Raw genomic sequence first — 13,218 nt, 5'->3', positions numbered from 1 at the left:
CACACACACACACACACACACACACACACTCTCCAAAATTAAAAAAGTTCAAGCCAAACAAAAGCGCCTGCCACTCTGACCTAATTTCAAATGAATATTAATATTAACTTAATTCTCTGTTATATCCCCAGCCTCACATCACTGCCAGGCACAGAGCAAGCACTAATAACTACTGAAAGAATGAATGCATTGGAATGAATGGCTTAAGAGACATTTGTTTCCCTTAATCTCCCTAGAGAAGCCGCTATATCTTACCAATGTGTTATACAAACTGATGTCCACTTCCAGACCACTTCTCAAATGGTAGAACTTTACAATTGGCACCTTTGCTGTTGTAATAGGCAAGATGTTTCTCAGACCTAGGTTGAAACAAGAGAGTGTCATTAAATACAGCTGAGCACAGAAGCTCTTATGTGAATACCAGAGGCCCGGTGCATGGATTTGTGCACTGGTGGGGTCCCTCAGCCTGACCTGCTCCCTTTTGCAATCCAGGACTTCTTGGGGGATGTCAGACCTACCTACGGGGCCTATGGGGATCAGGCCGAAACTGGCAGTCTGACATCCCCCAAGGGATGTAGCAGTGTGTGAAGCAAGTTGGCTGGGGAGGAGCCTGAGCTGGGGCTGGGCAATGCTCCCGTTCATTCCAGCCCTGCTGCACCTGCCAATGGCTGGGTGGGAAGCACTGCCACGGAGGTGGGAGAGGCACCCACCGCCACATCTGCGCTCGCCAGCCATGAGCCCGGCTTCTGGCTGAGCGATGCTCCCGCTGTGGGAGCACACTGACCTGAGTTGAACGTATGCCCCCCAGGCGGTCAGTGCGCGTGATAGCGACTGGTTGCTTAGGCTTTTATTTATAAATATCAATATGGATGTATACTTAACTTTATTGTTATTCCCACTTTATAGATGAGTAACTGAGTGCTAATAACGAGGTTGAGTGACTTTTTGAGATCACATAGCCAGCAAGTGGGGGAGCCAAGATTTAAAACCAAGAGAGTTTGATTCCAGACCCCCCCGCCCCAATTACTCTGCTATACTGCCTCTAAAGTAGACAGCCTTTTCTTCACCTACTTCCCATTCCAGAACTTGACACTGTTAACCTTAATGACACTTATAAGCCCATCCTCTAGGACTTTGAATTCACAGCACATCCTGGTTTTATTCCAATGGCTCCTTTTTCAGTGTCCTTCCTTAATTTCTACACACAGAAATTAAAGTGTAGTCCTCAATTTCTCTCAAACAACAATTACCTTGGCCTCTTTACTTTTCTCTTTCTTCGCTTCTCTACTTCTCTCTCTTTAAGGCTTTCAATGCAAAACTTCTATTTTGTTCTATAATCCTGATTGACAATTCCATATTTTTAGTTTCTTACTAGAGTGCTACCTCTTGGAGATTATACCTTCATGGCAAACTAAACACCTCCACACTGGTGTTCTCTGCAAATATTCCCATTTCCCAAGTACCCAGACATCAGCCCGAACCCTTACTTATTTCCTACTTGTAGGTACCAAATCTAAGAAATTTTCCTTTGAATCTGATCTTCTTTTCCTTTTCGGACCACTTGGACCTGGATAAGGTCTTTCTGCTCTGTCCTTGGGTTATACCCTCCAACAGAGACTATGCTAGTTGCCTAAAAACCTCAAGTTATGCTTTTATTGGGTTCCTCCTCTCCTGAAGAAACTTCAGTGGCTTCTTAATATCTACAGACTTTACCTTATCTCCTAATAGTTTCCACTTGAAACTCCTCTCTAAATGTATCAATCTTCTCACTGTTCTCCAAAATATACTATACTCCATTCTAAGGAAAGACTTCTCTTCCTATTCTTTTCAAATCATATTCATCATCATTTGAGATCAGAACAAGCCCATCTTTTCCATTAATCTCCCCTATGCAACAATTTCCCACTCTCTCCTCAGAAGTTATTTAATACTTATTAATATTAATAAGACACCAATTCTGTAAACATAATATACATAAGCCATGATGCCGTTTTATTGGCATTAGTAAATTCTAACTATGCAAAATACTAATAAAAAGATGAAAATAGCCTTAACTGGTTTAGCACAGTGGATAGAGCATAGATAGGCCTGTGGACTAAAGGGTCCCAGGTTTGATTCTGGTCAAGGGCACATACCTAGGTTGTAGGCTCAATCCCCAGTAGGGGGCGTGCAGGAGATAGCCAATCAATGATTCTCTCTCATCACTGATGTTTCTATCTCTCTCTTCCTCTCCCTTCCTCTCTGATAATAATTAAAAAAAAAAAAAAGGGCCAGTCTTTAAAAAAAGACGAAAATATTTTTAGGACTCTCTTCTTCTCTCTCTCTCTGCCCGCGCCCTCTTCCTTTAGGTGTGTTTCTTTCTTTACTTTTCCTAAGCTCCAACGGCCATTCTTTGCCTCTGTAGCTTATTTCCTGAGCCCATGCAGCCCAGCTAGCTCACTTCCTCCATGGCTCATTTCTACCTCTGATTTTCTAAATAAACTTTTGCTTGTAAATCAATAAATCTATATCTATATTTATATGTAGAAAAAATTTACAGAGATACCTGAATGTTTTTTGAGGACTCTGGCCAATTCTTCAATAGTTCTTATACAGTCCAACCCCTGTAACAAAAATGGCAAAGTACTGAACCAAAAATGGAAGATAGGTTTCTAACCTAGTTATAATTTCTAGTACCTTCAGAATAATGAAATTAATTTCACCTCATTTTTTTCCCCTTTTAGGTGAGCATTAATTAGTATACATAGCAAATATCCTAAAGATACCCCCCTCCCTCCAAATACAGCCTACTTAATTAATTGCTTTTGGAGGCTCAACAGAGGCTGAAATTGGAGCCTCCAAAAAAGTCTCTGAACCAGTGAGGACCTCCATTTTTCCCTCTGGGTAATTATGTCACCAAGAAGTACCCTATGTGCCAGCATAAATAAGAGGGAGCTTCTATGCCCTAATTCATTCTGGGTAGCCCTTCATTATTGTTTCATTAAGAGCTGAATGACTGCTGTGGAGAGTGATTAAGCTCACATTATTTTTCCATAGGACTAGACAAAAATATAATGTACAAAATGAAAGTCATACGGCAAATATGAATATTTCTAATAGATCATACTTAAAAATATTTCGGCTGGCCCTGACTGGTTTGGCTCAGTGGATAGAGTGTCGGCCTGCGGACTGAAGGGTCCCAGGTTTGATTCTGGTCAAGGGCACCAAAAAAAAAAAAAAAAAAATTTCGGCTGACCCTTTCCAACATAGGTCTTTTCGAAGGTTATATATGTCCCACAATACACTGAAATTTTATTTTAGAAATGCCTTCAAAACTAGTTTATAAATCATGTAAAAATTCCATCTTGATGATGTACATTAAGGTCATTCTAGATATCGATCCCAATATTACTTATCTACCTTATTCAGCAAAGTTGGGCCTGATAACTTTGCTATTTTCCCAAATCAGATACATCCTCAAAAGACAGACTTGAAACTAAGAGAAGGCATAAATAGATCTTGGGCAACAGCAGCATCACTCATGTGGATATATAGTATTTGCACTGTTGCTAAAAAAATCTTTTTAAGAGTAGGTATTTGGTACTAATCAGATTTTACACCTTTTCACAGTATTTTTATTTCATCTTCACCAGAGCTGGCAAACCTTTTGTTTTGTGGATCTTATGGTCTGTTGCAACTACTCAGTTCTGCAGTTAGAGTGAAAGTGGCAGTAGAGTATACATAACTGAAGGGGTGTGGCTATGTTCTAATGAAACTGTATTTACAAAACAGGCAGTGGGCAGAATTTAGCCCGTGGACCGCAGTGTTTGCTGACTCCTGACATACATGATCCAGGCTGATATGCGTAACAATCTCCTGAAGCAAAAGGACCAGAATTACCATTTCCATTTTGTAGATTATCAACCAAACACCACATGTATGGGGACTGATAAAACCAAGTTTGTCTTGAATCCAGGTCACTGGACTACAAGTTCAGTACTCTTATCATTATACCACATTACTGCCTGCTAATCTAAGCCTAGCTGCTATGCCAATGGGACACTGGAGACGCTGGCTTGGCTTTCTAGAATCCCCAGAAGTTGTTTTCAAATTCACTTTGTACTCCAAGTTGAAAGTATAAGACTTTCTAACCCTTACATCCACTCTAAACTTCTTACTATATTTGGCCAGACTGTGCCCTGATAAATTTGGAGAACACCAAGCTATACTGTCAAAGTTATCAAATCACACTGCCTTAGCAAATGGAAGTGTATGTGGTCACTGTACCTCAGCAGTTTCAAGTCCATTAATTGTCATACAGACGTCAAGATCACTCTGTTTGAACCCAAATCCATTTTTGGAGGAGCCAAACAAGCTCAATTTAGTTCCTGTTAGGGATATATGAAAAGTAATAATTAACTGATTACATTTACTTTTTGGATCAAAAGGTCCCTCTCACAAATCAAAATATCCAGTTAACTATCTTATATTAATCACCTAATTATGTCCTTATTAATCAGTCATTTATTATATTTTTCTCTCAAACTTTACCTTAAATAAATACAAGTTGTACATGGCATGAAAGATTACCAAGTACCACTTTATTCTTAAATGTAAGGATATTGCCTGGTCAGCGTGGCTCAGTCATTCAGTGTTGACCTATAAACCAGAAGGTCACGGTTCAATTCCCAGTTAGGGCACATACCCAGGTTGCAGGCTCGATCCCCAGTGTGGGGGTATGCAGGAGGCAGCGATCAAGGATTCTCTCTCATCACTGATCTTTCTATCTCTCTCTCCCTCTCCCTTCCCCTCTGAAATCAATAAAATAAAAAAATAAATAAAGAAAAAATGTAAGGACATTTTGAGGAAAATGTGGATCTCCTAAACATATTTAATACTGTAAGCTTACTACTTTCTAAATAAATTGACTTTTTAGAGGTGTGAACTTTGACTCTAAACATAGTCCTCAATGAAATTCACTTCGTGGCATCTGCTAAGAGAAATCCTATATGATAGCTGTCTTCTCTGTTGGGAAGCTAGGACTGAGCCGACCAATGGCCACCCTAGGCATGCCACCCACTGAAGCCCTGTCCCCTTCACTGCAAGATTACGTTCTCTTTCTCAAAATTAACGTGACTGCAACACATGGACGCTTTCTGAAGGAAGCTCACCCTACCCTTCTTTTCTTAAAGGTAAAAAGTTAGTTACCTGGAAACTCCTGTCTTATGAAACTTTCTAGGTTTTGCCGAATATGTTCACGAGCTTGATCTTCTAAAATAGTTGGAGAAAAATCCTCTGTTTTAAATAAAGAGAAACATCAGAAACAAAGATGTTCACATTCTCTGAAAACTATATTTTTAATAAAATGAAACCTAACAGGCTTACAGAAAAAAAACACCCTAAGTTTTGTGTCTTCTCAGTAGAAAGCATGTAAAATAAAGAAGATGCCTTTAAAAAAAGATCTATCACCAAGAACTACTTCTGAAATGGAAAACTAATCTGAGAAGTACTGCCTTTCAGAGACCCAGGGTTCTCCAAAGGGCAGCCTTCAGGAAACTCTTCCAGAGGGTGCACACAAAAGTTTCTGAGCATGTGCATATATACACTGAGTGGCCAGATTATTATGACCACCTGACGTTTGTAGGCAAATTAGCTATAATTTCGTGCTGAAGTTGCTAGAGGGCCAGACCATTATAAATAGGGAGGCAGGTTGTTTACCACGACAGAAGTGATTTTTCCCTAAGGATATGGGTAAACAATGCGATTTAACAGCCTTTGAACGTGGGATGGATATATATATATATACACACACACACTCTGAGTGGCCAGATTATTATGACCACCTGAGGTTTGTAGGCAAATTAGCCGTACACTGCATCGTACGGGAGATGGAAGCCAAAGGCCTGTTCGAACACCTTTGCTGTCTGCAGTTACCAAGATAAAACATCTCCAATTCGCACAAGGATTGGACAGTCGAGCATTGAAAAAAAGTCATGTGGTCCGATGAATCACGTTTCCAGTTGCATCATGCAGATGGGCAGAGTGAGAATTTGGTGGAAACAGCATGAAAGCATGCACCCTACATGCGTGAGAACAACCCTTCAAGCTGGTGGGGTCAGTGTTATGGTTTGGGGCATGTTTTCCTGGCATGATTTAGGCCCTTTAATTCGTGTGGAACAATGTCTGAATAGCACAACATACCTAAGTATCGTTGCTGATCAAGTTCATCCTATCATGTTGATGGCGTATCCCAATGAAGATGGCTTCTTCCAACAAGACAATACGACATGCCACGATGCTCGTATTGTGCAGGAGTGGTTTCAAGAACATGAGGGAGACTTTACCTTGCTTAGGTGGCCCCCACAATCACCAGATCTCAATCCAATTGAGCATTTGTGGGACGGAGTTAAAAGAGCCATCAGGCAGCTGGTTCCACAACCATCAAATCTCACAGAACTGGACAGTGCTATTCATCAGGCATGGTGTCAGATTCCTCGCATCACCTTTCAACATCTCGTGTAGTCAATGCCAAGAAGAATCGCCGCAGTATTGAAGGCAAAAGGTGGCCCAACGAAGAACTGATGGGTGGTCATAATAATCTGGCCACTCAGTGTATATATCCCATGTTCAAAGGCTGTTAAATAGCGTTGTTTACCCATATCTTCAGAAAAAAATCACTTCTACTGTCGTGGTAAACAACCTGCTTCCCTATTTATAATGGTCTGGCCCTCTAGCAACTTCAGCGCGAAATTATAGCTAATTTGCCTACAAACGTCAGGTGGTCATAATAATCTGGCCACTCAGTGTATATATTCAAGGAGGACCTACAATTTCCTTTCATAGGTTATAAACTCCAAAAAGGCTTAAAAAGTAAATCACTTGTTAAGAATGGTCATCTTTTAGCACACAGACACCTCAAGATGTAGCACCGTGATGCTTCCAGTTCTTCTCTAAGTAGCTGCATCCCTTTCCTTTAAAAGATTCTTCTTAGTATAAATTTAAACCTCTGCATACCAGTGCATCCCAAAACCAATGTTTCTTAAAGTGCTGTTATGTAGGCTATTAATTAGTGTTAACCAAAAGTATTCTATGCTCAATTTTGGAAATTGGGATTAAAGAGTTAAATAAATTCTTTACCATAACATTTATCAAAAGCCTTTATTATGCTACTGTGCCCTGTGTTCTTCGAGGGAACAGTAAGTAGAGTTATTCCCTACTTGACCCATAAAATATTTCTTATCACAAAACTAGAGGCCCAGTGCACAAATTTTTGCAGGGGGGTGGGGTGGGGTGGGGTCCCTTGGCCTGGCGATCAGGGTCAATAGGGGCAGATCGGGACAGGCCAGCCACCTGGGGGAAGTGACTGTGTGAGGTTGGCTGTGGCAGCGCACTCACCACTAGGGGGCAGCTCCTGCATTGAGTGTCTGCCCCCTAGTGGTCAGTGGGCATCATAGGACCGTCCGGTCATCCGGCTGTAACAGTCACTTAGGCTTTTATATATATAGATACTATTAACTGTACCTAGAAACACATTTCAAGAAATTCCACTTGAGAAATGATAGTACTCTAATCTAAAGCCTTTAAAGATTCTCCTTCCTGTCTTTAGCAATTATTTACTATGTTTCCCAAATGGAACAGGATACAAAGAACACTGGATACAATGGGGAACAGAACAGATTTAGTTCCTATAAAGAAGTTAGAAGGTTAGTGATTCAAGTGACTCTCGAGAAAACATCAATTTAACAAATCAAAAGAAAAGTTAACAACTTACTATAACACTGGATACAAACTTGATCTAGGATACTTGTAAATTTGGGCGTCAATGGTGGCAAAGGTTCCAGCTGGATTCTTTTGAAGTCTTCAGGGCAGTCCTTCTTTAGATGACCCTCTCGTTTGCATAAACTGCACACTACTGTAGGAGACTGCAGGAGGAAGGCAAAGCAAAACAAGACTTAAGATAAAACTTTATTTGCCAAATAAAGGGGTCGTAAATCTTTTTTTTAAAAAAATATATTTTATTGATTTTTTACAAAGAGGGAGAGGGATAGAGAGTTAGAAACATCGATGAGAGAGAAACATCGATCAGCTAAATCTTTTTTTTTTAAAGTACACAGTCTACTCTTCACATTCCAAAGGAATCCTCCAATATAATAAAAGCCTAATATGCTAAGTGTCTGGTCGTCCATTCAACCAATCAAAGCATAATATGCTAATGATATAGTAAGGCCACTCAATTGCTCGCTATGACGTGCACTGACCACCAGGGGGCAGACGCTCTGACTGGTAGGTTAGCTTGCTGCTGGGGTCCTGCCGACTGGGACTGGGTGAGATGGGCCAGAATGTCCTGGAGCCCTCCTGCGGTCCCTCCCTGGCTGACCAACCTCTTGCATCCCTCCCCGGCCCTGTGCACCTGTGGGGTCCATCAACCTGGCCTGCACCCTCTCACAATCCGGGACCCCTCGGGGAATGTTGGAGAGCCAGTTTCAGCCCTATCCCACAGGCCAGGCTGAGGGACTCCACTGGTGCATGAATTCTTGCACCGGGCCTCTAGTGAAAATATAAAGTGCAGCCATTCCAAGCTATCTGAGATGGGGACACCTGGATGGCATACTCAAGAGGAAAAGGCAGTTATTTTCACTACCAACAGTATTCCTTTTCTCCTGTGCAAATTCCCATAAGACTAAGGAGGGAAGTGGACCAGTACTGGAGTTGTAGACGAACTCATTAACCACTACCAAAATGGGGAGTGCCCTGTTCTAGTACATAAAATTGTAATCACATGCATTACAACTGTTTCAATTCTCCCAGTTCTATGTCTAAGACTGGCACTGATTACCTACCTTGCCTTTGGTGAAGGTGAGCTTACTAAATTCATAGAAGTTAGATGGATCCATGGTTGAATTTTCTTCACATACATTTTCCTCCTTAAGACTGATTTTATTAAGTTCTGTTAGTAGAGCTCCATCCACATCTTTTCCACATTCTTTCGAGTCTTCATACTTAGACTCGCCTACCTCCTCATCCTCTTCAGATAGGGCATCCTCATCCCCTGATCCAGTGTAGGCATTGTCTAACCCATCTTCATTAGCACCATCGTCCTCATCTTCTTTTCGGGTAACGCCCTCCTCCTCCTCTTCATCAGAGTGAATGACTCCTGAGGTCTGACTCCGTCTTAAAGGGGCAAAGTGGCTTAGAGAGTCTTCTAGTTCATCAACATCTAAGTTTTCTTCATCAACATCTACGTCATTATCTAAAGTAGCAAATCCATCGCATTCTTTAGCTGTAGAGCTTTGGAAGCCTTCTACATCCAAAGTGCAATCTGTCTCAGTATTTCCTGTGCTACCAGAGGTGAGAGGCTCTCCACGTTTGCTGCTGCTTAAATCTCGAGCATCAGCAGTCAAAGGATGCTTGCCCTCCCTTCCAATTTTTTCTTTCTCAGTTTTACCTCCAGTTTCTCCATCTCCATGGTGTACATTAACATCCTCATGATTATCACAACTAACTTCTACCTTGATACAACCTGTGTTTCCCAGGTGGACACTGATGTCTGTGCTTCCTGTTCCCTCTGTTGGTGGGCTTCCAAAGCTTTCAGCAGTCTCTTTAAGAGTAACTGGCTGTGCTGTGCAGGTATTTACAGCTGAACTGGGAGCACTGGGACCTTGAGCAACAACTGACTTTTCGAGTTTATCATTTTTTGCTTGTAAATCTGGATCATGCTTTGCTACTTCTTTAGAATGTTCTGAACACGTAACAGTACTCAGAGGCTTCGGAAGGCTAGATTTTGTAATTTTGTGTGGGAGAGCAAAATATTTATATGTTGTTCTTAAACAATGAAGTATGTATTCAAACACAGGTTGACTATTTAGGGTTCTTGCCACATTCCTTTTAACAGAGTAGGGATCTGGAATGAAAAAAAAAATCCATTGCATACATTTGTATTACATGTTTTAAAAATTAGCCTGCTCTAGATAAAAATAGACAACAAATGAACAATTGTAAAATTCAGCATGTATCTTAACTATGCTTTTAAAAACTTAAAGATGGGGAGTAAGAAGATTAGAGTTTAAGAACAAAAAGAAATGTTTTCTTAAATATCTGCTCTATGAAGAGAACCCATTCTGTTCTGAACCAGTACCCCTTCCCTATTTTGTTCTATGACTGTGGGGATAAAAAAGATGTCCTGAGTGTGGCTCTTGTGCCTGGGGAAGTGAGGGCTTTCCACCAGGTTCTGCTAAGTGCTCTGCCTCCCGACTCAGCCAGGCTGTGTGGTTTGTACAGCTTACCTCCACTCTTCTGCCCTGGGAAGCCCCATCACTGAACTGGCTGGGCTGAATTCAGGGGCGAGAGGGAGGCACCAGGAGGAGACACCACTTCTCTCAATCTTTTCTCCTCCCCTAGACTCCAGCAGGTTAGGTAATTGGCCAGAAGAGCCGAGCCAGAGAAACTGCAGGGGAGGGTTTAAAAAGGTGAGATCCCTATGACTGTACAAAGAATTTATGCAAAATGCAAAAAAACCCCTCTTATGCAATATAAAGCTTGAAAAAAATCAAGCAAAAATAACAGAATTCCATTTAGGAGATTCTTTAAATTATTTAAAGGAGGAGAATTAAGATTTCTAGAGAGGTTTCAACCGCCTGACTTTGAAAAGCTGAGAAGAGATAGTCCATTTAATGAAGTCTATGGGGCACATCAGTGTGTCTTTTATTTTATTCATTTTTAATCCTCACCTGAGGATATGTTTTAGAGAGAGGGAGGGAGAAGGGGGAGGAGAGTAGTAAAGGAGGGAGGTAAGGAAAGACAGACAGAGACGGGGAGAGCAAGAGAAAGAGAGAGAGAGAGAAAACCATCAAGGTGAGAGAGAAACATCGATCGGTTGCTTCTGACCAGGGACTGAACCTGCGCCTAGGTATGTGCCCTGACTGGGAATTGAACCTGCAACCTTTTGGTGTATGGGATGACACTCCAACCAACTGAGCCACCTGACCAGGGCCACATCAGTGTGTCTTTTAAACAATGTTTTCAATTAAATGAGCCTCACTAGAAAAAGTGTTTTCATTAATAAGTTCTAAGTGTTACTGCAGATATTCCAAAAATAACTATCTTTTCTATGGTGGGGAATCTAGCAAAGAATGTTATTTTGCATGAGGAAAAGTATTATCCTCAACCTCTATAAAACTAAACAACATCAACAATTCATGAAATAACTCAATTAAAAAATACAGAAATGAGGACATTAAAAGAAGAAAGGGGATTCATACATCACTGGGAGAAAACTTTTTAAGGGCTCAAGTTTTTAAGCAATTTACAAAGAAAACAAGGACTCAGCCAGCCATTATTTAGTTGCTTAAGTGATTAAGATGCGCTTATTGCTGCACTCAAGAAATACACTTCAAAACAAAGTTTGGTTACTTGTAATGACCACTGTAATGCATGCAAGATCCTATCTATTTCACTTTTGGGGTCAGGCCTACCTTACATGTAGAAACTGAAAAGAGACTGAAATAAAAAGCATGCTGTTAGACAGGTACCTTAAAAAATAAAAAAGGAATTAAAGATAAACATTTTGGGATACCTTCGATGGCAATGCGCTTTTTGGGCCAATCCTTTGACTCACGAGATATCATTTCTTTCACTCGGATACTTATCACTAAATCAGCCAAATTAAATTCTAAAGCATAGAATCGAAGCAATTCCACCCAGAGCTGCCCAACTGGCACTGAAGGCTGGTGTTTTAAATCAAATATTAATGATACCTATTAATCGCAAAGAGAAAACACAGGTATTTCAGATGTCAGCACAATTTGAAAAATTAGCATTCAAAAGCATGAAATTTTTAAAAATCTTAAAAACCTTAGCAAAGATATGAATTTGACAACCATTTAGATAAATCGCATTCTAGTTTTAATTTTGCTTGTAGAAAAAGAGCATTCTTTCACTACACTGCTGGGATTAGAGTATTTTAAAACTTTGTCATCATCATAGGAATAGACAGACAGTTGTATGTAATCAGACAGTACTCCTAGTTTTGAAGTTCTAGTGACTGGTGGAGAGAACTGTGCATCTATTTCATTGAGCTCTCCCTGTTTCTGCTGCTGGAGGACACCTTTACAATGTTACACACAGAAATGGGTGGCAGCTAAAAGCATAGAGCAAAAGGAAAAATGCTCCTCTCATTTGCTCTGAGAAGCTACTTAAGCTCACTGAATGTGCCAGTGATCTTAAATTAATTTGAAAGTCAAATAACTCTCTATGTCAGATATTACTGCTAGTTTTACATTCACAGACTCTTGACAAGTTGGAACACACTGTAATTAATTGGAAAGCACACAGGACTTAGAATAGGAAAAAAGCACGTGTCCAATACACATTCTGCCACTTCATAGTTAACTGCTCTGTGACTTAGCTTCTTCCTTCTCATTTGGCAGTATAGCACAGTGGCTAAGAGAACTGGCTTTGGAATGAGACATGCTTGGGTTTGAAATCCCGTTCCGCCATGTACTAGCTGTGTATGATCCTAGTCAAGGTATATAAGCTGTCTAAGCCTCAGTTTCCTCATGTGAACAATGGGGATCACAGTACCCACCTCATAGGGTTGTTGGGAGGATTGAGTGAGAGAGTGTCTGAAAAGAGCTTAGCACAGTGCCTGGCACACATGTTCAAAAAATGGTCGCTATCATTATCTGCAGAGTAGGGATGATACCACCTATAACACAGGATAGTTATGAGGATTAAATCAGAAACAAGGGAAAGCAGACGTGGTTGCTCTCTGTATTTTTTCACTTAGATAAAATCTTTAAGTACAAGAAATCCATTTATCACTGAAACATAGTCACAACTGTAAGATGCTGTTAAGAAGTAATCTAGTTCAACTCCCGTATGTTACAAGAGAAGAAACTGAAGCCAGAGAGTTTATGTGACTTGTCAAAGGTCCCACTGCTTGTCAGCGGCAGAATGAGAACAGTCTCCCATCCCAGTACAGTGCTATTTCAATCACACCAAGCAATTTCGACAGTTTAGATATCCCTTTCAGAAGTGGCAGCATGATTACTCTCTCCAAATAGCATAAAAATGTAAAGACATAGTCTTTAATTGGACTTATAGTAATAGCTTTTCCTTCTAAGGTATAAATTTGTTCCTGATTGCATTTATTATATCAAGCTTCAAAACAAGTGGTAGAGTATTTTAATAACTACTACATCTCAACCACGCAGAATCTATCTAATAAGACAAAGTCATCAG

At 40.5% G+C, this 13,218-nt stretch overlaps 1 protein-coding gene across 9 annotated transcripts in view; it reads right to left on the bottom strand.

Moving 5' to 3' along the window:
- Positions 1-13,218, bottom strand: part of ZCCHC6 (zinc finger CCHC-type containing 6) — a 57,476-nt gene that overhangs the window by 21,787 nt on the left and 22,471 nt on the right. For 8 of the 9 annotated variants that reach the window (XM_023743551.1, XM_023743552.1, XM_023743550.1 and 5 more), the window contains 7 exons: positions 11,552-11,732; positions 8,820-9,880; positions 7,751-7,901; positions 5,188-5,274; positions 4,267-4,367; positions 2,546-2,603; positions 256-359 (listed from right to left, as the gene is read on the bottom strand). In XM_023743551.1, coding sequence (XP_023599319.1) covers positions 256-359; positions 2,546-2,603; positions 4,267-4,367; positions 5,188-5,274; positions 7,751-7,901; positions 8,820-9,880; positions 11,552-11,732 — 1,743 coding nt within the window. The remainder of the gene's footprint in view (positions 1-255; positions 360-2,545; positions 2,604-4,266; positions 4,368-5,187; positions 5,275-7,750; positions 7,902-8,819; positions 9,881-11,551; positions 11,733-13,218) is intronic. The other variant, XM_023743554.1, reaches the window with a different exon arrangement.

Source organism: Myotis lucifugus, unplaced genomic scaffold (assembly GCF_000147115.1).
Source record: "Myotis lucifugus unplaced genomic scaffold, Myoluc2.0 scaffold_399, whole genome shotgun sequence".
NCBI classification, from domain to species: domain Eukaryota; kingdom Metazoa; phylum Chordata; class Mammalia; order Chiroptera; family Vespertilionidae; genus Myotis; species Myotis lucifugus.
The sequence above is the reverse complement of the archived record's forward strand: the minus strand, read 5'-3'. Positions and strand labels throughout refer to the sequence as shown.